Genomic DNA, 26,919 nt, shown 5'->3' with positions numbered 1-26,919 from the left:
CCCTCCTCTCTCCCGGGGCGGCCATGCCTTGGGATCCAACAGTGACGGCAGCGCCCCCTACCAAGGCACGGTAGGAAGTCTCTCGAGGGCCAGGCAGGCCTCTGTGATGCACTGTGGAAACATTGCACGGGTACCACCAGAACATGCAATGCAACTACAATGCACCACAGCTGCCCGCTAGGAGGCGGGCACCTGGCCTCGGAGGTGCCCAGGCCCGGTCAGTCGGCTCGGGGTGCGTGTGCGCGCGGCTCGGGGCCCCTTCTAAGGCTGGCCTGCAGTGGTCTGCGGGACTTGTGCAAGCTGCCCGGAGCAGATGCAGAGCCCTGACTGGCTCCGGTTCACCTGGGGCTGGCAGAGCTGAGGACCAGCAGGACCCGGGACTCGGGACTTGGGGAACCCAGCAAAGGCACAGGTGGAAACATGCTCGCCCTGAGGACTCCAAAGGGGCCTAACTGGGCCAAGAGGCTATGTCTGGGGAAAGGCACCGCTTGCCCGGTTTGTCTTTGGGACGGCCCCACAGGCCGGGCAAGCTCAAGGTGGGCAGGGGTGTTCCTACCCGCCACAGCGGAGTACCTCCCCCTAGGGGCCAGATCAGCCCCCACTCACATGATTGAGGGTGAGGTCGCAGGTGGCCCCGCTAACATTGAGGCTGCTCCACAGGTGGCCACTGGCCCTCTCACAGTGGCAGAAGGAGCTTTGCTGCCCATCCGCCTTCCCGGAGAGTGAAGTGTGCATGGCTCTGCAGGTGTGGAAGACGGCCTTCACCAGGGGGCTCCTGGACAGTGAGAGGGAGGTGAGAGGCAAGAGGTCAGTGAGTGTCCCTCTGGCGGCATGAGGAAGAGCCTGAGCCGGTGACACATGGGTCTGTCCACTCACGTGCAGCCACAGTGGCTCCAGATCTGAGATGCCGGGGCCCTGAATGAGGGCGGGCTCCCCACCCCTACAGCCTCCTTCATTGTTGAGTGTTGATAGAGCCCCAGGCCTGACGATGCAGCAGTGGGCAACCCAAGTCCCTGCCTGCAGGTGCTCACTTTCGAGTGCGGGAGTCAGATAATAAATGCACTGAACACTGAACATGTAATGCCAGGCGGAGCAAGCGCCATGAAGGGAAGCTAAGCAGAGGAAGAAGGTGGCATCTTATAAGGGATGGTGGTCAAGGATGTCCTTGCTAGAAAAGTAACATTTGGGCAGAGATCTGAAGGAACAGGGGAGTGAGTCGTGTGGCACTCTGGGAGGGTTCCAGACAGAGGTGCAACATGTGCAAAGGCCTGGAGTCTCTGATGCGCGGGAGAATATCCAGGGACCAGAGGCTGGAGGGAAGAAACCAGGGGGCAGCACAAGGAGGGCAGCTGCAGGCCACTCACGGCTGAACAAGGCCCTTCTCAGCCTAGCCACGGCCCCCCCGTCCCGCATCCACCTCGGACTCTGCTCCAGGATGCAGGCATCGGCAGACCAGCTCTTTTTCCTTTCCCCCTTCTGTGCCTCTGCTGACGTGGGTGCACAGGAGTGTCCTGTCTCACCAACTTGTCTCCTGAGACTTACTCCACTTGCTGTGTTCCTGGGGCTGCCTTCTCCTGTCCTGCCCTCTATAAGCCTCCTCAGGCTACCCACTGGGTCAGGCCCTTTGTACTCACCTCTGCTCCCCTCAACACCAACCTGTGGTTATGGGCCTCCCTCCCTCTGGCCCAGAACCCCTCCCAGTGAAGAGTTGCACTGGCTGCTTCACAGAAGCCACCACTGGTCTGGCAAAGGCAATGGCACGAGCTGCCCACAGGAGAGAGCACCTCTGCAGGTCGGGCCACTATCTATCTGCTTATGGCCGCAACTTGCTCTCTTGTCTACTGCTGCCTCTCAGAGCCCAGAACACAGCTGGGCACCAAGGGGGCCCTCAGTTAAGTATCTACTAAATAAACAATGGAATCATGGAAGGGGTGCAGGAGACCCAGGAACGGGGCATGTGGCCGAGAGTCAGGGATCAGAGACCCAGCTCAACCACCAGGATTACCACTAAGGAGCCACCTAAAACAGTCATTCAAACAAATTGTGCCTCAGTTTCCTCATCTGTAAAGTGGCCATAATCCTACTTGCTGCCACCTGAGATGACATAAAGTATGACTCCATTATTTGTGCCTGCTCTCTGAGGGGCCATTCCCCCAGAAGCTGGGTATTAAGCTCTCCAGAGAAAAGTAGCTTCTTTTCATAGAGCAGATCGGGGAGAGACTGGGGAGGCTGGGGTGGGGGAGGGTTCGTTCCCACAGCATCATTGTTCCCAAAGAGCAAAGGGTCCTTAGAGTGACTGAATTCAGGGGAAGGAATGTCAGCTGAGGGTCTTAGCTGATTCCAGGGCTCTGCTGCTCACAAATGAGGGGACTCTGGACAATCTACCTGCCACGTCCTCAGGCACACTGGCTGGGAGAATGTAAGGTGGGTGCTCACTGGTCAGGGTACTCAAAACTGGGTTACTTAAATGAAATTGGGGTGTGTGACCTACCTTAGGGAACCTGCCTAGACCTACTTTTCTCAGCTCTTTCCTGTTCTCCTGGTTGAGAGTCTGCATGACAGGAAATGTTCCGGCCTTGGGTCTGAGGACAGGAACTTTCTGTCTTGGAGCATTGTACAATTTCTCTGGGGTTGCAGAAGACGTTAGGGGCACTCAGATCCAGTCAGAAACAGACAGGGGGTTGCACGTTACTATGGGACAAATGCCCAGAGGCAGGCGTTGAGTCCCCAAAGAGGAATGTCAAAAGCTCTCTGGTTATGCCTCGTGCTAAAGCCTTTTAGTGAAGGGCTGATTGGGGCAGAGGGGGTGGGTGTTGACAGGAAGCTGAAAGGAAAGGGGGTTCAATGCTGGCACGCGAGAGACGGGCCCTCACAAGCCCTGTGCTGGCCGTGAGCCATCACCACGCTGCCTGGCTGCACCATGAGCTTCTGAAGATGCCGGGAGCCACACTGCTCTCCATCCCCATTAGCCTGTGGCTCCATGAGAATGGGGGATGAGGCCCCGGAAGTAGCGCTGGCAGCTGCTAGGACAACGCACGCAGATGGGCTTGCTTGCCATCGGTTTCTCCGTGCTGCCCTCTTCCTCCCTCTGGCTTCACCTCTCCATCTATTATGTAGTCCCCAAGCTGCGCAACCTTTCACCCCAATGGCCACTCTGCTGACGCACAGAAGTGAGCCTGGCACACCTGGGATTCCCCTGGAGAGAAGCCAGTGAGTGGCCAAGGAGGCTTACGCACTCTGTCATTTCCAGGGCCTTGGGGACACGCTCTGCTTCAGTAAAGTGAGCGCGCACAGCTGCGTCATCTCCCTGGAGCCAGCCGATGGCCATAGTGATGGCAGACGTCCACCACCGACAGATGACATCTGGACCTGGAACGGAACACCACCAAATGTTACTCCAGCACCCACACACCTACGGAGCTCAGCCTGGCTGCCTGCACCTAGTTCCCATGTGCACGTGCCATCTTTACCTTCTGGCGATGGGCCAGGGGCCTTTGCGTGGCCCTGTCATCGAGATGCTGGTGGGAGTGCGAGCCAGTACATCCTTTTGGAAAGTACTGGCAATCTGTATCAAGAGCCTTAAAGATGCCCACTCCTATTACTCTAGTAACTCTAGTAATCCCGTTTGGGGTAGTCTATCACCACAAAAAAATGGCCTAGAGAAAAAAAGTACAGCAAAGACATTCACTGTCATGTAATTTTTAAGGTAAGTGCTGGAAACGTCATGAATCTCTAATGAAGTCACAAAGAGTGGAGTTTCTCAAGTGTTTCCAGTAAGAGGCTGTGGTTAGAATCTCCAGTGTTTTCTTCTCAGAGGCTCAGCTTTCTCAGCTGTAGAATTACGGTGCTAGTGATCTTGCGACGCCAGGGGTGGCGGGGCAGGAAGTGGAAGCGTAAGATAAAAGGCGGAAGAGCCTGTGCTTTTCTAAAGACAGGCTGCAGGGTCAGGGGTCACGATGGGGTGGCTGCTTTTCTGGAATCCTTCCCTCCCTGGCGAGAGTGGCCAGAAGACAGCCTGAAGGCCCCCCTCTCCCAGCAGCCTCAGAAACAGCTGCTGTGCTATCAGCCTGATGGCCATCTAGGGACAGAAGCAAAGAATGTCAGTCAGCGGGCTGCACTGGCTCACCCAATGGGCAGCCGCTGAGCAGTAAAGATACCCGGATGAAAAGTCTCTTCAGCAGAGACTGTCAGACCCAAAAGCAGCCTCAGGGCCACCGTACATCAACAAGTGAGCTCCTGGTGTCCGGACCACTTGTTGCCCAGGCTGGGTGTTTGGGAAGGTTCCAAGGAAAGATATTCACTGCTCATCGTCCCACTTCTAGGAGAATCTTTATTTCTTGTCCCCAGAATGCCACCCAGCAGGGGGTAACTGTGCGTTGGAGCCACGTGGGGCCATAGATACACACCTCAGATCCAGAGAAGATTCTCAAGTGAACACTCACAACTGACCTGGACCCGCTGGGGCAAAAGGGCTGTGAAACTGAATTAAGCAACACGAGGCCTGAAGAGCCACCCTGCAAAGTGCTTACCAAGGGCTGACTTGAGCACAGAATTGCTGGAGAAGGGTGGTGTCACAATCCCCACAGAGTCCACAAAAGAATTAAGTAATTTCAGGTACTCCAGAGCATTAGAGAACTCACTAGAAAGAAAATAAACAGTTCCATGGTACATCAGAATGTACAGAAGGACCACGCTCATGCCTGGCTTCGGCGCTCCAGTTCCAAGACCCAATGGCTATATTGGCCTCTGCTCCCCCTGACCCCAATCACACCAGGCACACCCTAAACCCTGTCCCCACCACTGACACCATTCACAGTCTCCAGAGGCTTTCATTCTTCAGACGTCTGGGCTGTTCCAGATGCTCCTCCCCTCAAGGCCTAGTTCAAATGTCATCTCCCACAAGTTCGCTGATCTCACCGGCAGAGCTGCCCTCCCTTCCCCGCTAAGGTGCACTCCAGTCAGGACCTGGGCCTTGTAGGAGAGTGACTCTGGCACCTGTCTGCCCCTCAGCTCTTACTCTGAGGAAGAAAGACTGTGCTTAATAGCTCTGTAAGAATAAGAAATTGCTTGGCACGCTGCATAAAGGTCTGAGTCCCCCAGATGTCTGCCCTCTGCTCAGCCCTCCACATTCCATTCCTATGCCCTCAACAGGCCACCCCCCCTCCCCACTGCCAAAAGCAAAGCAACCTGATCACATCTCTGATCTGCTCCGAGAACTGCCTCTGCTTGGTGAAGGGACGGGGGAAAGGAGAAAGAGGGGGGAAGTGGCACACCCGGTATGGGAGGAAAGGGCACAGAGGTCAGGTCAAGGGACTCTTGTGAGGCTGCCAGGTTTGAGAAATACCCTGGAATCATTCGATTTCCCTACAGACCCTACACTAGGGATCGTTTGCTTCCAGGAACGTGGGCCTCCAGTTGCCCCCAAGCTTCCTGGGCAGTTGCCTGAAGCAGGGGCCCATTCTGGGGACATTACCAGCTCTCTTCTTCCTGTTCTCCCGCCTTCTTCTTGGCCTGAGGCTTCACCAACGACTCAACAGCTCGTTCCAGCAGGTTCTTGCAGAAGGCCTGGTGGACCTGGGCAATGGGGTCAGCTGAAGAAGAGGGGAGAGGCCTGAAAGGTTAGATGGTCTCATCATGAGCCCATCTTTGTCTTTGCAGAGAAAACAGAGGGTACTGAGAGGACCCCGAGAAACAGCTCTCCGCTCTGAATGGGGATCGAGCCCCCTTCTCAACCAAAGCCCACAACCACCTTGTTAGATAGTTGGAAGGTGGGGGGAGGCATGTGCGAGGGGTGCTGGGTCTCCTGGCACAGTATTCAGTACTTGCCTTCAAGGTGGGGGCTGCAAGCCTTATCAGAAAACAGAAAATGCGCAGGAGGACGGCCAGCTGAAACAAAGCGGTGGCCGCTGCCCTGACATGACACAGAAGCCCTGCTCCTGTCTTCCAGACCTCTGCGGCCAGCGACGGTCTGGCTGCGCTGATGAAACAAGTGGCCTTGCAAAGCTCGCCACGGCTGTCACAGCCAAGTCACCACTGGCAGGCCCAAAGTGGGGTGGCACCAGCCCCTCCCTCCCCTCACACGTACAGACACGGGGGCCTCCATCCGACCAGGACAGGGAGGCAGGACACTTCTGAGCACGTTCTGGGCAGTCAGGCCTAGAAACAGAGTCTGCACGAGGCGAGAAAGCCAGTGGAAGTCTGTGCTATAGACCAAGCAGACCGTGAGGATGGGGCTGAGACTTAAGATTGCTTTTACTCTTATCCTCCCTTTTTGGTGTCGTGCACCGAAACTTCTTATATCACACAACACAGTTGTTTTTTAAAAAAGGATAGCAGAAGCTCCCACACACGCCGTACCCGCAGAACACGCCGCACTCTCCCGAGGCCCCCACTTTCGAGAAAGGGGAAAGCACACAGAAAGCAGAAAGCCTACCGCTCGAGTCTGAGCACTGGGCGAGTCGCCTCCAATCACTGTCAAACACCAGGGACAGCAAGCCAGCCTCTCCTCTGATGCCTGGAGCCCTGTCCCTGCCACCACTCTAAGCACTTGCTGACCGCCTGTCGCCTATTGTTCTCTAACTGCTCCATGTCTGCTTTCCAGTGGGACCAGGAGGCCGGGGCCAGTGAGCAGCAGCCCCACACATCTTTTGTCTCCAAAGCACCCAGAACAAGGGCAAGAACGGCGTGACTGATGTGAGGACCACGGGATCTGAATGTCAGAGAGAGGCGCTGCTCACCAGGCTTGGGACCTCCCTGAGCTTTGGGGAAAACAAGACTGAGACCACCTGTGTCCCCCATGCGTATGGAGCACAGTCCCCCTGAAGTACTGGTGCGTCTCATGGCTCTCCCAATACCCGGTGGCTGCAAAGGTGTTCTCACCTGGGTTCCTCTGGGCACAGTACAGACTCTCCTTGGCAGCCGACTTCACCGACCAGCTCCGCTCCATGAAAAACTTCTGGCCCAGGGGGTGGCAGAGCCAGCGCAGTGAGTCAGGGACAGCGCTGCGCTCGGGGCCACACAGGCTCTGGGCTCTGCTGAGGAAGTAGCTCTGTGGAAGGACACGGGCCAGGGGTAACACTGGGATGGCGGAACGCTGGCTGTGGCCACCATGGGGCCATCAAAGAGCGCCACCGCGGTGGAGGCAGCCTGGGAAAAGGAGGTCAACAGGAGGGCTGGGACGCTCACAGACCTGGAAGTAAATGCCACTACTGTAACTAGGGCAAGTGGCTCTGGTGGAGCCGTCTGGACTTGGTGACCAGGTCCAACCTCCAGCAGGAGGGTTGGACAGGGCTTCGGGGCTCCTGTGGGGCCCCCGCCGCACCCTGCCCTGCTGGGTCTGCCTAATCCTCCTGGAAGCTCCCTCTGGCCCTGCTGGCATTCAACCTGCAGAGGCAGGGAGGGGGTGCTTCATCGAGGAGGGGTCGCGGAGGCCTCCCGGCTGCACGCCCACCCTCAGCCCTGTGAGCACCTGTGTCCAAGCCAGGCGGCCCCTGGGATCCTGGGACTTTTCTTATCGGTCATTTTAATTACTTTTGTGATATTTTTAGACAAAACCATGTTCTGCTCTAATTTTTCATCTCTTTTACCTTTGAGTATGAAGAGTATATACAGTAAAGGCACACAGCAAGTGACTAGTAACTGTTAGTTACACCATCATCACACTGGAAAGCACGAGAGTGAAGGAGTAGCCCTGAGGCTTGTCCCAGGACCCATGCAGGCATGCATGCCTGTGGATGATGCCTCTCCCCCCAGAGTTGGCCTGTCAAGGGCTTTATCTAGCCCCCTAAAGAGACCTGCACCCCAGCCCTAGATGAGCCCTTGATGTGAACACCAGCTGGTGAGGAAGGATGAAGAAAGACTTTGAAAGCCGCTTTGCTGGGCAATTCGAAGCCAGTGCCCATCTCCCCAGCCCCTCCTCTGCCGCAGGGGAGCATCACTCTAGGTCCCCAGGAATCAGAGTTGCTGTCTCTGATTAGGCTGTCTACCCATGTTTTCAGAAGTTCTATCACTTATCGAGTGAGGATATTTTTATTCCAAAACCCATGATTTCCAACCCACAAAACCACACAGTGCAGGCTAATCTGAATGAGGAGCTGAGCAGAGAAGGATGGGGGGGGGGGGGGGGAGAAGCATAAGACCCAGAGCTCAGGGAACCTGGACGAGGGGCTGCTGGGACAGGCTCGCAGATGTAAACCTTCATACTTCCGCCCTTGCCTCCACAATGAGGGCAGCGCCTCCTTGTCCAGTTCAGTCTGATGGTTCTGACCTTTACTGGGCTCTAAGTAGCCATCAGCTAATATAACAGCTTCAGAAGACTTGAATGCCAGGGTCAGAAATAGCATCACTGAAGTGCCACTCAGGAACATAGACTGAGATGACAGACTCTCTTGGGGGGGGGGGGGGGGCGTGGATCTGGCGATTGCTGTCTGAATCTGAGAGAGAATGACCTGGTCAAGCTGCTCTACAGATACACTTGAAGACTATCACGGCACTTAATTCACTGAAGTCTCCAGTCACGGAGCCAGCAGCACTACTGGCCTTTCCTCCTCTTTGCTGGCCGCCATATTTGAGACAGGATACTGGAGAACACACGAAGAGGCACCCCTATGACCTTCTCCTGACTCTCAACAAAGCACTTGCTGAATCTGAGCTTGTAACTGCAGTGGAGGAGCCTGAATAGGACAGAGGCTGGGGGTGGGGTGGCGGCAGTCCCAGCGCCTCTTAAGTCAAAGAACCTTCTAACAGTTGCCTAGTTAGCAAGGGAGCACGAGAGCTGCTCCAGGGGAAACGGAAAACAACTGTTCCCTGAGAAGGGCCCAAACGTCAGCAAAAGAAGCAGAAACAAAGCTTGGCCAGGTTGTTTTGCAAGAGGAACCCAGAGAAGCCATTTAGAAAATCATTAAGTTAAAATACATTTTTACGTTTGATTCTTTTTTGAAAAATTTTTAAAAATGTTTATTTACTTTTGAGAGCAAGAGAGTGCGCATGTGTGAGAGCGGGTACATGAGTGGGGGGAGGGGCAGAGAAAGAGGGAAACACAGAACTAGAAGCAGGCTCCAGGCTCTGAGCTGTCAGCACGGAGCCCGAAGTGGGGCCCAAACTCACAAACTGAGATCATGACCTGAGCCGAAGTCGGATGCTTAACCGACTGGGCCACCCAGGTGTCCCTAAGCTTAATTCTTGAGAAAAACCTTAGTTGTAAGAAATTTCACTGTGAGTGTGTGTGTAAGCTGGAATTTGGTGATTTGAATTAATAAGAAATATAAATCCTGGGATACAGTCTCCACAGCATAATTTCCAGAAGGAAAACTAAAAAAGTAACTTCCGTTGCTCTTCAATTTTCTTGGCATTATCACCTTATGATAATTTCCCTAAATTTTACAGACACCAGAATCTACCCAAGCTGCGGGTGTGAGCCCCCTCCCCTCTAAGTCATCTGCTAACTGCCAAACTGAGCAGCTGTGGCTGGAGACTCAGAACTGCTTAGATCCCAAGAGCCACCCTGTACCACCCAGCCAGTCCCGATTCCACAGTCCTCCCACACCGGGCTTCCCCTATGGTTCTCAAACTGTGTGCCAAGGCACTCTGAAAGCAACATCCTGAACTTGGGAGGGGCGCCACCGGATATTTTACAGGGGATATTTTCTGAGGTAAATAAATACAGCCATGCTCAACACAAGTCAGACACCAGGTAAACTAGTAAATGGGGGTAGTTGGAAGTCTCAATGGGAGACTACACGACCTTCCTTTGGATGATATCACACTTTTAAGAAGCTGGGTTTTTAGAGGCTGTTGTAATAAAAAGCAAGTGCTACATGAAAATCACTGTGGAACAGGAGACGAAATTGGTGGTGTTACTCTGATTTCAAAGTTTGAGAAGGTATGTGGTACCCAACAGACACATGTACCCCAGTAGTAAGTAACCATGGTTATCAAGAAAAAAAATATTATTTCCTTGGGGCGCCTGGGTGGCTCAGTCGGTTGAGCGTCCGGCTTCGCCTCAGGTCATGATCTCTCAGTCTGTGAGTTTGAGCCCCGCGTCGGGCTCTGTGCTGACAGCTCGGAGCCTGGAGCCTGCTTTGGATTCTGTGTCCCCCCCCCCCCCCCCGCCCTCCCCCACTCGTGCTCTGTCTCTCTCTGTCTCAGAAATAAATAAAACATTAAAAAAAATATTATTTCTTCTTTCAATTTTGTGTATATTTTTTAATGGCTACTAAATTGTTAAGAGATAAATATGTATCAAGATATCAAGATGCCTGTACCTAATGAATTAAATGGAACTGTTAGGTATTTCTGGGGCGCCTAGGTGGCTAAGTGTCAGACTCTTGATTTCCGCTCAGGTCATGATCTCATGGTTCATGGGTTTGAGCCCCATGTCGGGCTCTGCACTGAGTGTAGAACCTGTTTGGGATTCTCTCTCCCTCTCTCTCTGCCCCTCCCCAACTTGTGCACACTCTCTCAAAATAAATAAACATTAAACAAATTAAACAGAATCGTTAGGTATTTCCTTTAGCCCAGGGAACCATGAAAAAATTACTGAGACACAAAGGGTGCCATGAACTGAGAAAGATTGCAAACCTCTGGTCTAAATCATTTTCACGGAGGCCAGCCCTCCACCTGCCTTCAAAGTCTGACTCATTTGCTAGCTAAATATATTTGGCTGAATTCAAAGCTTCTTCTTCCTCTTTAGGAGAGTACTATCTGGGTCTCCTAATCTGTCCCCTCCCAAGAGAAGCAAACAGATGAAAGGGGCAGTTACCTTCCTAGGAATCAGTTCCTCTCCTCTGCCCACCTTACTGAAAATGCAAATTTGGCAATACATCAAGTGTTCCAGATATTTTTGGCCTTTGAGTGAGTGTCACCATCTCTAGAGATTTAACCTCAAGAGACACTTCTATAAGTGGGTGAGGAGAGTGTGTGATGACTCTCTCTGCAGCACCAGAACCGCAAATCCTGGAAACAACCCCAGGGCCCGACAGCAAACGTGCCGAGGTACCAAGTTCCCCGGCGGAATAAGGAGGCAACAAAGAAAGGGGCCCAAGACTTACCATTTGGTTGAAAAAAGCAAGTGGTAAACCAGGGTTTCTGGTATGATCACACTAAGTAGATTATAATGCATATATATTAGTACATGCAAGAAGAAAATTCTGAGGAAGTACACATCACATTGTTCACTGCTTGTCAGGCATACCGAATCTTTTTGAGGATGGGGCCTCATGGGCAGGGGGGGTTTTAAGGGAAACACTTTCCTGATCCTCAGCTGCCACACGTACACCTTCCTCAAATGGGCTGAGTACCTCTGAAGGGTAGCTGCGTCTTGGCAATAAGGACAATCAAAACCCCAGAGGGACTTCTGGGATGACAGGATGATCCTAAAATTTATAGGGGGAGGTAACACTAGTCACTAAAGCTAGAGGGCTGATACATCCAGATATCAGGACATATTAGAAGACTCGACCATTAGGGGTGTGTGGTATTGTGCAATGAACAGATCAGAGCATCCAGAGGCAGACTCGTTATATGCAGACACTTGATTTATGAAAAAAGTACCACTTGGTGCAGAGCAGAACGGACAGTCACTTTAATAAGAGTCTGGGGCAGGGAGACATTCAAGTGGAAAAAAAAAAAGTAGCTCTTGCATGCCCACCTCCATCTCATACAAAAAATCAGCTCCTGGTAGATATGGACTTGGATGTGGAAAAAAAAAGTCCGGTGTCTCGCAGACAACAGAGGAAGGTGTCTTCACAAGTGAGATAGGGCAGAGATTCACTGAACAGGACACAACGTGTATGTAACGGAAAAGACTAATCATCTGACAAATATTCAGAACTTGTGCTCATCAGTTGACGCCATTTAGAGAGAGACTAGGCAAGCCCCAGAAGGAGAGAGATCTATACAAAGCACACATCCAACAAAGGTTTGGAGCCAGAACAAAGAACTCCTTGAATCAATAAAAAGACCAGCATCCCAAATAAATAGGTAGGACTCTTCTGTGGTTTTCACAAAAGAGAAGATCCAAACGGCCAATGAAAAGGTGCTCGACATCACTAATCCCCTGGGAGTTACAAGTGAAAACTATCAGGCACCACCAGAAGGGCCAGAGAGGACACTATCCTCTGTTCGGTGGGGATGTGGAGCTGTAACTTTCTTTCATACACTGCTGGCGGAGTGGCAACTGGTACGTCTGCTTTGGAAAACCGTTGGGCAGCATCTACCAAAGCTGAACATCCACGTAACCGCTGACCTAGCAACACCAGCCCTAGAAATGCAATCTTATGCTCACCAAAAGATGAATGTTCACCACGGCACTATTCCCAATAACCAAGGACAGGAAACAACTCAGCAGTCCATCTATAAGTCTAGTCATAGAATGGAATACTATAAAGCAATGAGAATAGACCATCCATAACTATATGCAACAACATATGTGAATCTCACACATGACACTGAGCAAAAGCACATACTGTAGGACTCCCCTCATGCAAAGTTCCGAGGCAAAACATGCGAAGTGATCAGGATGGTGATCGCTCTGGCTGGAGAGCTTAGGGGTAGGGGTAGTTTGCTAACTGCATGGGGGCTCAAGGGACACTTCTGGGGTCCTGGTCATGTTCTGTTCTTGATCTGTCTGCTGGTTTTATGAGTGCATTCACTCTGTGCAGTCACTGAACTGTGCACTTATGATTTACGTACTTTTCCACATGCATGTTATACTTTAACAAAAAGTTTATAAAGGGGCGCCTGGGTGGCTCAGTTGGTTAAGCATTCGACTCTTGATTTTGGCTCAGGCCGTGATCTCACAGTGCGTGAGATCAAGCCTCAAGCTGGGCTCTGTGCTGACAGTGCGGGGCCTGCTTGGGATTCCCTCCCTCTCTCTCTCTCTCTCCCCCTCTCTCTCTGCCCCTCCCCTGCTCATACACTCTCTCTCAAAAACAAATAAGTAAACTTTAATAAAAGTTTATAGAAATAACAAATGAAGAGGCAGATTAAACTATGGTGACTGAATTCAGAATAATGGTTATCTTGTAAGGGGGCAGTGTGAGTGAAAGCCTGCAAAAACTTCTGGGCATGATGGGAAGTCCTACTTCTTTTTTTTTTTTTTTTTTTTTTGAGAGACAGAGAGAGAGAGATCACACAAGCATGAGCGGGGGAGGGGCACAGAGGGAGGGAAGGAGAGAATCCCAAGCAGGCTCCATGCTGTCAGTGCAGAGTCTAATGCAGGGCTCAATCTCAGAAACTGTGAGATCATGACCTGAGCTGAAAACAAGAGTCAGCACTTAACTGACTGAGCCACCCAGGCACCCTCTTCTTCTATTTTTTCAAAGATTTTATTTTTAAGTACTCTCTACACTCAGCATGGGGCTTGAACTCACAACCCTGAGATCAAGAGTCACATGTTCCACCAACTGAGCCAGTTGGGTGCCCCAGAAGTCCTACTTCTTGGCTCTGGGCAGTTGTTACAAGCTGTAAATTAAAATGTGCATATTTTTCTGTATGTGCATTGTATTTTGATAAAATTAAGGTCTTCAAAACACCTCTGGGGGGGCACGAAGTTACAAGTGTGATAACATGCCTATGTTATCAGACATTAGGACAAACAAATGGAATAGGGAAACAGCCTGGCTGATGCCTCCTGCTCTTAGCCTAGATTGGCCTTGCCCGGAAATGCCACCTTGACTTCTCTGAAGACTGGGTTAAGAGCCCAGTGTGTTCTCTGGGCAGCCAAATAAGCCTTGCACTCACCTACTGTCCTTAAGGCCTGTTCCTTGTCTGAATTCCCTGCCAGACTGTGTGCTCCCTGAGGACAGGGCAAATGTCTTGCTCACTGCTGCATTTCCACTGCAGAGGATGCCTGGCCTAGAGCAGGGACTCAGTAACATTTGCTGAACGAACATGTTATCTAGGGTCACTGAGACAAGATTGAGACACAGAAAGTACACTGGGCTTTCCCATGCTCTCTGTCACCTAGACTGTGGTGACACACTTCAGGAAACATCAGTGTCACCACAGGGCACATTCCTATTCATCAGCTCATCAGTGTCATTACTGAGATATGCCAACAAACGGAGATGTGATCGTTCTGTTCTGAACACGGCTGATGTATTCAGCAGCCTACTCAAAGAGAGCACCGAATAAAACATGCCTGTTTCTGCTGGAGTAAGAAAGCCTGAGGTCAGCAGATGCTGTGAACTAGTTGATAACAAGGACTGTGAATTAGCCAACTGTGAATTCCCAAGGCTGGCCCCATGCCGGGCACAACGGAGGCGCCTGATAACAGCAGTTCCTGCCCTGGGTCTGACCTGAGTTCCTTGAAGATGTGCACGGTTTCCCGTTTCTGGACTCACAGTGCTGTGATTAAGGTATGTAATCACTACCTTTCTTTGTGAATAAAAACACCAGGAGACACAATCAGAAAATTTCAAAAATCTTTATGACCACAACGGGGCGCCTGGGTGGCTCAGTCAGTTAAGCATCTGACTCTTGACTTTGGCTCAGGTCATATCTCATGGTTTGTGGGTTTGAGCCCCATGTTAGGCTGTGCACTGACAGTGCACAGGCTGCTTGGGATTCTCTCCCTCTACGCCACCCCCCTCTTGCGCCTTCTCTCTCAAAAATAAACTTAAAAAAAAATTTTTTTTATGACCACTTGAAGAGCAGAAGTCATATATTTAACCCCTTGAATCCAGGTCACTCTGTATCACTGAGTCCATCTTACTTCAGGTGCCAAAATGTCCCACTTCTGCTTGTAAGAGCCATAAGGGTTTGGGGTTTTTTTTTTTTTTCTTTTTTTTTGGCAGGGGGGTCTGTTTGGTTCAGTGCCATAAATATTTGTGAAATAGCCTAGTGGATGAATACCTACTCCTCTAGATAATCAGCACCCAAAGGCAGACCCACACCCGTTTTTGCATCTTAGCTCCTGGCTGGGGAAGGGCGCTTGGTGCAAGTCTGCAGAGGGGACCTGCAGGGTACTCACCGCCAGGAAGCCCAGCTTGCCCCCACAGCGGGTCTTGAGCCCCATGGCAGCAGTCAGATGGATCTCAACCAACATGCTCGGCGGGACTTTTTCTTCTGCACACTCAGCCAGGTTCACGGCGCACAAAGCCATGTGCACATCTGAACAGGCAGATCCTGCAGGAAGCTTCCCTGTGGCAGGCAGACACAGACATTGATGTTAACACATTCCTCCAAACCAAGGTTTTCTCTAGTGCAGTCAGAGTGAGAGCAGGAGGACTGAAGACAGTACTTGGACTCTGTCATCAGATGGTCCTGGATGGGATGCTAGGCTCTGCGACTCAGTAGCTCCTTTCTACCGCATAGGTTCCTTTCTACCTCATAGGCTGTTGGGGACCAGAGAAAATGCATGTTAAGTACCCGGCACATGGCACATGGGACGTATAAATGGGAGCCACTACGACTGCAGGCTGTTGTATGGGACTCGGAGATGTGCACTGCAACATTTTCCAAACAGTGCCAACAGCACAACCATGTTCTGCTAACACACCCTATGCCTCCAAATATCGGAGGAGGTGATAAAAATTAGAAAACAAAACACGAAAAAAAATTGCCGTTAATTTATTTTCATTTTAAAAGAATCTACAGTATATAAGCACGCATCTTTTTGAGGGAGAAGTAACATAAAACAGCCAGGACAGCCAGACACATCATGGGTTAGTAGGTGGAAGGCTAGGAAAAGCTTACTACACCTCCCATATGAGGGTCGCACAGCTCACATGGTGTGACCTTGAAGTCACGGGCCAAAGTGTCCTTGCATAGGCACGGGGGCTCATCCAGGCTGTGAGGCTTTCATGCTGTTTCTTGCTTTGGTCCGCACTACAGGGCTGGGAGGTGGCTAGGGCGAGCAGTCCCCTCGTTTTGCTAAGGGAGGCTCAGCTTCAGGGGTGGCCCCATGTCAAAGGTCCAGACGGTGGCCAAGCCAGGCCTCCTGACCTCATCAGCCCCACGTTCTTCCCACGGGGCCACCCTGCCTGCCCCGTCTTTTTATCAGCCCTTACACTTTGTTCTGCACAGGCATCGGGTGTTGGTCTCCCTCAAGAGGCACAATCTGGCTTTCTCTTTTCAGGGGAGGGAGGATGGAAGCAATGTGGGGACCATACTTTAGTCACCTGTCCTCTCAGTGCCTTGTATAAAGCCAGGTGCACAGAGCATCCAGCAAATGTGGAGGGAATGAGTGATGGGAACTATCCCAGCTGGTATAGTTCCAGCCCCCAGGTGGGGCTCCTCCCTGGGAATGTCCTTCTGCCTGGAAGGCACATCCCCTTCCACACAGCTGGTGTCCTCTACGCATCCTGTCATGCAAAGCCAAGACTTTTCAGGAAGCTTCCTGAAACCCTCCTCAACAAGTACCCCCTCCCTCCCGCCTCCCGACTGAAGGCCCATCCTCTGCTACCACTACCACACTAAACTGTCATTCGCTTGCTGACCAGCCTGCCTATCCTTAGAGCAGGAGTTTGTTGAAAGAAATAAATGATATTCCATTGAATCTAAGAGGACATCAATTTTAAGTTACTATTAATTTTAGGTACCACTAAGGAAAAAACAGTGCCAATTCACCCATTCCATATCTCTGTGATTCCATATCACTGTGTAAATAAGGGACACAACCCAAGGGTAGAGATGTTAATGTGAAAAAATGTGCATCTTAAACTGATGAGCTGCAGTAACGAGCTATCTTGACAGCCATGAGTGTAGGTGGAAGGCCTGTCTAACCATTCGAGAAGAGTAGTGTAAAAAGGGCTTCAACTGGGACCAAAAACTGGCAAACCAAGCCAGGGTGGAGATGGCACGGGGCACCTTAAGGCCAGCCGGCAGTGGTAGCCGCACCCCCCCGCCTCACCTGTGATGTGCAGCTGGTGCAGCCTGTGATAGGCCAGGGCTGCGTCCCGGGCGCTGGCCTTAGCTTCGTCCTCGAAGCCTGCTGCAGTGGCTGGGGTGGCCCGCCGGCGCTGGAAGACCTTCTTGAGCAGCCAACGCACCAGGCGCAACTTCTGCAGGCTGTAGCGAATCACATTCCAGGAGAGGCTGCAGGCCAGGTCCAGGCGGGAGGTGGGCAGCGCCCGGCCCAACACTGATAGGCAGGTCTGTAGATTGGCCGCGGCAGCCGCAAAATCCCCCTAGAAAGCAGCAAGAGGTATAATGTTCGCTGGCCTTGCTGTGGCCTCTTTATTTTGCTTTACCAAAAACTTTTACCCTCCCTTCACTCCCTAGATTATCAGAGTAAAAAAATCACTAGGAACCTTATCCCCCAGAAAGAATGATTGCTGACATTTTCATATGTTTTCTCCCGGCTTTTTTTTTTTTTTACTAAATTGGGATTGTACTGTGGTCTATCTATGATCAAATACTATTCACAAATTCCCGTAGTAGTTTTATACATAAGACGATAAAATGGATTTAGATGATCTTTCAGGTTTTTACGTTCTCAAAGTGTGGTTCCTGGAGACAAGTAGCGTCAGCCCCTGGGATCTTGTTAGAAATGCAAATTCTTGGTCCTCCAGTCCCACCCTCCCCCACCTATAGAAACCGCTTCTCTCTGAGAACCACGGCTTTAGACAAACACATGGCAAAACTACTGTAACCAAGGATCTGGATGAACTACTCTTTGCCAGCCTGAGAGGTTCTAATGGAGAATCTATGGCTCTGTATTGGAAGACCTCTTTCTGTCTGTTTCTCTCATCAATGGGAAACAGAACGAAGCCATCCTCTCCTTTCCCGTGTCCTGCGGTGATTACGACACCCGTATTTCCTCCCTGCACCATTATGGGAAGTGGATCGGGACAAAGGGAGCACCCTCTCCCAGCTGACACACGGCTTCTAACACACTCTGGTGTGTTAGAACACACCTGCCTCCTGGTCCCTTCTCACCCCCAGGGCCCTCTCACGGCACTTCAAGTAACACCGCTCAGACAGAGGATCCCACAGCTCCAGCGCTCCCGACCCTGGAGTCAATGCCACATCATTTCCATTCCACTTTACGGCTCAAATATTTCCCAAGTCAGTCTTTCCTTTCCATTCCAGGTTCTTGCCACCTCTCGACAGGTCTATTCCAGGAGCCGCGACCCTGCCTCTGTGTATTTGGTGCCCCCTCCTCCCAACCCCACACTTCACACAGCTGCCAGAATGACATTCATTAAACACAGAGCTGAACCTGCCTTTAAGACACACATCTTAAGATGCTTTTTTTCTGGGAATAGTCCCGCTTCAAGGGATAGGCCCCCAACAACCACATCTACATTCCAGTACCCACAGCCCTTGGCATGGCTGACGGCTCCAGGCTGGTCAATCAGATTCTCTTGTGGGCACTGCAGCCCGCAGGAGGGGAGGGTGGCCTGTAGCGTACTGCAGCCAAGGACTGTTCTGCTTCTGGTGCCTCTGACATGTGACGTTTAACTCTTCCTTTGATGCTGTGTGTTGCCCCAGAATCCTCCCCATAAATTTTCCTTTGTTGATTTCTATTTTTTTTTTTTTTTACTTAAAAAAATTTTTTTTCTTTTAATGTTTACTTATTTTGAGAGAGAAAGACACAGTGGAAGTGGGGGAGGTGCAGAGAGAGAGGGAGACACAGAATCCAAAGCAGGCTCTAGGCTCTGAGCCCAACATGGGGCTCGAACTCATGAACCATGAGACCATGATCTGAGCTGAAGTTGGACGTTTAACTGACTGAGCCACCCAGGCGCCCCTGTTGATTTCTAATTTTTTTTTTTAATTTCTATTTAAAAAAAAAATTTTTTTTAACGTTTATTTATTTCTGAGACAGAGAGAGACAGAGTGTGAATAGGGGAGGGGCAGAGAGAAGAGAGACACAGAATCTGAAACACGCTCCAGGCTCTGAGCTGTCAGCACAGAGCCGGACGCGGGGCTCGAACTCACGGACCGCGAGATCATGACCTGAGCCGAAGTTGGACGTTTAACCGACTGAGCCACCCAGGCGCCCCTATTTTTTTTTAAAAATGTTTGTTTACTTTTGAGAGAGAGAAAGAAAAACAGTTCAAGTGGGGGAGGGGCAGAGAGAGAGGGAGACACAGAATCTGAAGCAGGCTCCAGGCAGTCAGCAGAGAGCCGGATGTGGGGCTTGAACCAATGAACTGTGAGATCATGACCTGAGCTGAAGTTTGATGCTTAACTGACCGAGCCACCCAGGTGCCCCTCTTTATTGATTTCAAAAGAAAACATTCAGCTAATTTTCCTGCTCAAAAACCTTCCTGGTTCTCCTTGGGAAAAAATCCCCAAATCAGTTACTAGTCAAAGACCTCTCCAATTTGGGCCCTAGATACACTTCCAGCCTTAGCCCTCACCTGTCCCAGACATATCCTATAACTCCAGACATACTGACCCACCTGCTGATCCCCAAATAACCCACCTATTCAAGACTTCTCCACCTGGAAGGTCCTCCCTCCCTGACCACTCTCTGCTCAGGTCCCAGATTCCCTCGGCCAGAATTTGTCCTTCCTGCCCCAACCCCTGCAGCACTTTCTTCTTCCTCTGTCACAGCACAGACTGCAGATCCTCCCATGTCTGCAGAATCACTGACACATAGGTGTCCTCTCACCTGCTGCCCTGCGACTTCAGGGGCAGGGTCCCGTCCTGCTCTTGCCACCCCCAAGCACCTATGACAGGACTTTATACACTGGCTACTCAATGTAAGTCACTGAGTTATCAGCTGAGCCTGGGGGAGGAAGGGGGGAGGTGGACGGCAGGACTCACCCTGGCGAGGTCCAGGTCTGCCTGCTTTCGGTGCCTCCAGAAGGTGACCGAGGAGCGTGAATGTGGCCGGATCACTGGCTCCCCGTGGACCAGCAGCTTCACAAAGACGCTCAGGACAATCACACCGTTCACCAGCCATAAGAGGATCGTTGGCATCATCCAGTCAAACCAGCCCCCAGAGCCTAAAGAGGAACATCTCAGCTGAGCCAGGAGGAAAGGCCTCCCAGAGCAGCCGTAGGGGACCGCAGGGCACCTCGTGACCCCCAGCATTTAAGAGCCTTTTACCTCACTTTCGGAAGAAGTGTGGATGACAAGATTGCTTCATTTAGTAACAATGTCTAAATGCTTTAGGTAGGGATCACTATCAGCAAATCTGGGACAGTTCTGTAGCCTAAACAGGAACCCTGTAGCCCTTGTCATTATGGAGCTGGGTGCCACAAAAGTCTGTGTTAGTCAAGGTGGGGTCGGACCACTGGTTTCATGACTCAGGCAAAAATATCACATCTTCCTTCAAATAGGTATACCCCCACTTCCCTTATCCCTGCCCCCATGACAACAGCAGTGTGGGTTCCTGATTTGTTCTGTTCTTACTGAACTTGGGCTTGCCCTGCTACTTCCAAAATGTGGCTTATGCCAGTCCCTACCAGGCCTGCGACAAAAGCCCTTCGGGACCCCGTGAATAAGCAGAGCATTTTGCACACGCAGGGCCCATCTCCTGCCACGGCAGCCCACCTATGCTTTGGTGGCACGAAGGGCCCTCTACCTACCTGACTCAAGGGACAGTATGCTGCGGCCGGAGCCAGAGTACGGGTGCTGGTCAGAGCTGGGGGCCCCTCTCCACCGCAGCAGGGCAGTCAGGGGGTTAAAGGAGAGGCACAGGAAGGTGAGGACACACAGCAGAATTCGAGAGCGGTCCACCATGCCCAGGGCTACAGGAGGAGAGTCCGGCTCATCTTTGACCTTCAAGACAGGGGAGAGAGATTGGAATGAACATCACATGGGTTTTTGCAGCATTTTACTAACATTTATATATGTACTGGAGTCAGACTGGGAGATTTAAATTTAAGACCACCAAATCAGACAGGAATAGAGCCAGGAGGCAACTAAGAAGTCCACAGCTCTCCCACTGCTTCTCAAACCCTGGCACGCTCGCCCTCTTGCCACCCGAGACAAGGACATGTTCTGAAGACCAAAGGTAGAGGAGTCCTACTTATAAAACAGAGCTCTGTCACAGAAGAGAACATTATGCATGATTTTGTTTCTGTAGAATTCCACAACGGACAAACTCATCGGAAGTGGCAGAAAGCAGATCAGTAGCTGTCTGAGGCTGGAGGGGGTTGTGTGAACTACCCGCCATGGTATATGAAGGGGCTTTGTGGGTGATGGAAATATCTTGATTACAGTGATAGTTACATATGCATCTATACTTGTTAAAACTCAACAAACTGCATGCAGGTGTGTTTTACTGTGTGTAAATTAAACATCAGCACAGTTGATTAAAGGTATCTAACTTCAGTATGGATCTGCTTGCGGGAGTCTGCCTGTTGTAAAAGCATCATGTTGCTTTTCTTCCCTCCCCATTTCACAGAGGGACAACTGGAGGCAGAGGCCTGCCTGCCAGGGGAGCCTTCCTCTAAGGGAGGAAGCCTAGAGCCAGATCTCCCTGGATCCCAGAGTGCACATACTGCACCACTCCTTTTCGAAATTTGAAAGCCATCTGAAAATGTCCTCTGAGGACAGATACCTAGCTAATTCAACGTATCTACCATATGGTCTTTTGTTATCAAACAGAATCACATTTATGAAATATTTCAAAACTAGAGCTCCGTCAGTAAAATTAAGTACATGTTACTACAACAGTTTGATCAAAAACTTAGGCTACAAGGGAAGTTTGTGCTTTCGAAGTCAGAAATTGCCAATGGTCTCTGCAGGTTCCCCAGGCTAGATCATTAGGCTCGAGCCTCTTTTGGCTAATTCCATTAAACAATTGCCAGGGGCTTTCTTTGACAATTAAAGGCCCTGGGTTGGAATGTTTTTTGTTAGATTGCAAATTGTAATCATTTCCAGAAGAGGACCCAGAGGCAGCCTTGCCCTAAACCAACTGAACAACCTCAAAAAGTGGTCTTGCCAGGCCCATTATGGGCGAAGGATGTAATGAGGCGCCTCCGGCAACTCCTCGTGCTGGCGTGACAGCTGCTGTGTGTTCCCGTTCTGAATCTGGCCCTTAATCCTCTCAGATGGGCTCTTTCAGCAAGGACCAGTTAAGACCAGACGACATTGAACCAGTCAAGCAGATTCTGTGGGGGTGGGGGAGACAGGAGGACCTGACTAATTCATTGAATTCCTAGTCTTCTCCAGCCCCGGTCCTCTGAACGCTTGGCCTGGCCCTTGCTGGCAGCTTCTTCCACAATTAACTCAGGAGAGATGGGGAAGATCCAAGGATCAGGGGATTTCAGAAGCTCATACCTTTGCATCATCCAACAGAGGGCTTCCTGGCTCAGAGTCGATGGAATAGGGGGAGAAGCCAGCCTGCGACCCTGAGTCAGAGGCCGGAGGGGACATCAGAAGGACATTCTGATTAAAGTCATCGATCTTCAGCTCCACATCATTGTCCACCAGGCTGCCTAGGTCGATGCCCTTCAGGAGCTCTGCAAAGAAAACCACATCTGGCAAATGGTCTGTTTCTACAGAGCCCCGCCTGGGCCAGGGCTGGGCTGGGTGAGGGGCACATGGTCCTTGCTTTTGCTTCACCTCTGAAGGCACCCTGTACACATCAGTGGGTCCTCCCCAGTGCCCAGCACAGGACTTCTACAACCGGAAGTGAGCTTACTCACTGTTTTTCTGATTTGCCAGCTTCAGCACCATGTTCTCCTGGCGCAGTTTATGATTAACCTGCTGCAGGTATTTGATGTAGTCAATGGCCTTCCTCAGGACGCCAGACTTGTGCATCTGGGAAGGAAGATGGGTGAAAAGAGAGTGGCATCGCTGCAGGCTGCAGAGCGAGAGGGGAGAGACCCAGAGCTCATGGGGTGAAGGTGTGGCTCCAGGTTCAGATGCTGCCTCACTCACTGGTTAGCTGTGCAACCCAGGACAAGTTACCCAACATCTGTGAACCTCATTTTCCTCGTCCTTAAAATGAGGATAATGATAATATATGAATCACCGGCTTGTAGTGAGGGTAAAATGAGATAATACATGTAAAGAGAGTAGCCCCTCGTCTGGTGCATAGTGACACTCGATAAATAAAAATTAGCTAGTACTCCCACTTCTTATAATAATCTTAGAACCAAAATAAAACTTTATTATTTTAATTTTTTAAAATTAAACAATTAAATTTAAAGAGAGAGACAGAGAGAAAGTACGAGCAGGGGAGGGGCAGAGAGAGGAGGAGTCACAGAATCTGAAGCAGGCTCTAGGCTCTGAGCTGTCAGCATAGAGCCTGACGAGGGGCCGGAACTCACGAACTGTGAGACGATGACCTGCTGAAGTCGGATGCTTAACCGACTGAGCCACCCAGGCGCCGGGAACCAAAAGACGTTAAAGAAAACAAACGACAAAAGACCAGAGCGTTGCTGGATAGCTACCTTAAGTAAAGTTATATTAGTACATTTCAGATCTATAGGCTACAAGGAATATAAAATTTTCTTTCAAAACAGAGATGAGGAAGCAAAAAGCTAAATAACAAGAAAAATAATTTAAAAAATAGAGATGAAGATAAACAGATAACAGGGAAAAAAAAAAAACACCTACACGACAGAAGACACATTCACTGAAACACCAGAAATAATGAAAAATCTATTTCCTCTATTTGCTGTTAAAGACCCAATCTCCATTTTGTCTCCTCCCTCAAAGGTACAGTACTGCTAACCACCCCTGAACACAATTAAACATATGGTGGCAACGCCACCAGCCGACTCCACGGTACACACAGTCCTGCATCTGCCTGCTGGTGAGCAGGGGGCAGTCCTCTGCCTGGGCTACAGGGACCCATGATCACTGCAAAGCAGTCTCAAAGGTCTAGGCAGGTCACTGCCTTTCCAATCCCCAACAGTTCCCTTATGTTGGTTAATATTTTATAATCTTGAAAAAACCCCAAGATGCTTTAATTAATAAGAAAGCACCTCTAAACCATCCTGATGTTCACTCACTGGATCTGGGTCTTCCAAAATTCCCACAGTAAAGACCAGTGGAGGGCAAATTGTGGGACATGAAATACCATTTTGCTTGGCACCTACCTTGGCATCCGTCCCCATGACCAGGTCTTTCAACTCGATGATTTTGTCATTGATAGAGGAGCGATACCGCTTCTCAATGATGTTGTGAGTCGTCCGCCTTTCTCCTTCTTTGGGGGGCTCCAACTGCTTGACTCCCCCGGTACCTGCTTAATGGGCACTTTCTCTTGCCCCATCATCACAGGCATTGTGGTCAAAATAGTCCCATTGCTGCCCACCAGAGTCTAGAACAAGCACAGACACGGGGCAGAGTTACCCCGTGGTCAGTCTGAGTAAAGCAACTTCACAGCACAAACTGCTGGCCTTGGCCACGTGGCATTGCCTGGTCTGACCCCTCTCCTCAATTAAGTCAGGCCCCAGGAAGCTGCAGGAGCCATGGTACCTTACTTACTAGGCCCCTTTCAGAACCACTGTCAACAAACCACACCACAATAGGATTAACATGGATAAATAGGTTTCAACCTTTGATCTAGGGGTACCTGAAACAAGTCATGATTTCTGCCTTGCGGGCAAACCATTAACCACCTCTGAGCTCGCATATAAGGAAAATTTACTCTTGGTGTGGGGTACATCTTTTCCTTTCATATGACAGTGCAGTCACTTGCTGCATTTCCTAATATAATTTGGCCATCAAAATGCACAAGGGCAGAACTGACAGAGCCATCCTATTAGATAAGCAGGCCAACTGTAGAGGCCTTCCTCCTTCCCCCATCAGCTCTGCTTTCCTCTGTTTCTATTTTTACTAATTTTAGTTTTATCTTCTTCACTAAACGACCTCAATATCCAAACGGCCAATGAACAAATAAGAAGCCACTCAACTTCACCACTCATTAAGAAATAATTCACACATAATAAAAGACACACATTTTAAGTGTGTGACGGAGTTTTATGTTGGGATACGACGTGTAACTAAGATAATCCAGACCAAGACACAGGCCATTTCTATCCCCTTAGAAAGTTCTCTTGTGCCTCTTTTCAGTTTCGCCTGTCCCTTCTCCCTCTTGTAGTCACTGCTCTGACCTCTATCGCCACAGCTTAGTTTTCCCTCTTCTTGAATTTCATATAAATGGAATCATCAGCATGAATTCTTTTGTGACAGGCATCTTTTTGCTCAACACACTGTTTCTGAGGTTCAGCAGCTGTATGTATCAATAGCTCTTTCTGGATGTGTGGGCTGTTTCCAGTTCTTGGCTTCTATGAATAAAACTTACTTCCAAATTCTGATCACCTTTGACTCTATTGGACTCTCCTGCCGCAAGATGCTGAAAATAGCAGTGGCCCTACAACCCAAGGATGGGTGCCTTCCATGTCCCTCATCTTGGAGCCCCTCCCTGCCTGGTGGGCCTGGGGGTCCTTCAGAAGCCAAAACGCCATCAGCAGGACCTAAGAGTCCTCCATACTGATGGCCCTGTATAGAGGTGCTGCCCAGGAACTGGGAGTTAAAAAAGACTAAAAGGGGGTATATTTGCAATGTGACACATTCCATGGAGCTTCTGCATCTGCCCACCCTGTGTAGAGGCTTTGTTAACATCTCTGATGCCTAATGCCTCCAAGAAAGGAGGAGGAGAGGGGAGAAGGGAGGACAGAGAGGAAGGCAACTCTTACTGGTACTTGAAGGGCAGCTGTCTGGATGGGGGTGGTGAGGGCGGTGAGGGCTGGGTTCTGGACTGCGGCCATGACAGGGCTGCCATCTGTCTTTAGTGTGGTCAAAACAAGGGAATCTGTCTTGATGATCTGAGGCTGTACCAGGACCTGGATGGAGAATGAAGAAAAGGAAAAGGAGGCAGTATTATTTTTCTATTTTGCCTTACTTTCTTACTACACAGAGACTCCCTCCAGGAAAGAATGAAAAAATAACATGTTCCTAAAACTGAGAACACAACTTGATTACTGGGTTGAGACGGAGAAAGAGTATAGCTAAAGAGGGTCCTGGGTTTTAAGGGTGAAAGGCTTCGAAGACGGCAGTGCCAGCACCTGGCAGGGGCAGAGTGGGGGGTGGTGGAGGGGAGGGAGGTCCGATTTTGAACAAACTCAGGAAAGCCAGGAACATGGCTGAGAAGCAGAAAGGAAGAACCTGGATTTTTTTTTTCCAAAGATTAATTAATGACCTTGGTAATAAGAAAATATGGTCCACTATGATACATGACTCAGAAATATCTTAGCACACCTCTTTCCAGTTTTACACCCATCGGATGCTTAAATATCACAATCCACCTGCATTTATGGAGGCTGTGAGGGCCAGTCTACACTTACAGATGAGACCTTAGCCAGGTCTCCATTCCGAGCTCACTGGTGCTTCACAGGGCCCAGGCACCCCAAATGCCGTTCCCTTACACTCCGCTGGTCCTTCTGAGTATGTGGACCACACCTTCAACCAAAGACCAGCCCCAACCGGTGCCTCCCTGGGTCCTCACCAGCCACCTACCGGGACCTGCTGCACCTGGGGGGCAGCAACTGTCTGTACCGTGGCCGGGGCGAGGGTCTGCAGCGTGCCATTGGCCGTCTGCGTCAGCACCCGCTGGGCCTGCACCGTCTGCACCTGCTGCTGGATGGTGACTGGCTGCACCTGGGAGGATGTCACTAGGCTTTGGACTTGAGGCTGAAGGACTTGGGAGAAGAGGAGGGAAAAGTCACATGGACGAGAAATGCACTCTGTTGTCACTGTAGCTGCAGTAATAACCGAGGACAGGGTGCCTCAGAACGCTCCCGACTCCCCACCTGCTGCTGAAGAAGATGTGCACGACCATTTACAAGCTAATCTAGATAACAAGAACATTCCATGAGAGCTGCATCAATTTCTGAGAGAACCAGAACAGATTATTTTATTGCTCTGGGTGCTAGGGTGGAGGTGAGGGGAGCTAATCAGCAAATGACTGCACCCAGCAAGGGAGTTCAGAGATACAGAGAACCAACAACTCCACGGGGCTTCACTTCCTCTCATGAAAAGAATGGAAAATGCACTTTGGGA

The 26,919-nt window shown here is 50.5% G+C and overlaps 1 protein-coding gene across 1 annotated transcript in view; it reads right to left on the bottom strand.

The window, feature by feature from the left end:
• SREBF2 (sterol regulatory element binding transcription factor 2) overlaps positions 1-26,919 on the bottom strand; it is a 57,777-nt gene that overhangs the window by 5,727 nt on the left and 25,131 nt on the right. Inside the window, 15 exon segments of the mRNA XM_043562744.1 lie at positions 607-775; positions 3,237-3,369; positions 4,530-4,639; positions 5,474-5,591; positions 6,880-7,048; positions 14,972-15,141; positions 16,853-17,129; positions 19,720-19,901; positions 20,487-20,679; positions 22,186-22,367; positions 22,554-22,668; positions 23,955-24,091; positions 24,094-24,175; positions 25,557-25,703; positions 26,377-26,558. Coding sequence (XP_043418679.1) covers positions 607-775; positions 3,237-3,369; positions 4,530-4,639; positions 5,474-5,591; positions 6,880-7,048; positions 14,972-15,141; positions 16,853-17,129; positions 19,720-19,901; positions 20,487-20,679; positions 22,186-22,367; positions 22,554-22,668; positions 23,955-24,091; positions 24,094-24,175; positions 25,557-25,703; positions 26,377-26,558 — 2,366 coding nt within the window.

This window comes from Prionailurus bengalensis, chromosome B4 (assembly GCF_016509475.1).
Source record: "Prionailurus bengalensis isolate Pbe53 chromosome B4, Fcat_Pben_1.1_paternal_pri, whole genome shotgun sequence".
Classification (NCBI taxonomy): domain Eukaryota; kingdom Metazoa; phylum Chordata; class Mammalia; order Carnivora; family Felidae; genus Prionailurus; species Prionailurus bengalensis.
The sequence above is the reverse complement of the archived record's forward strand: the minus strand, read 5'-3'. Positions and strand labels throughout refer to the sequence as shown.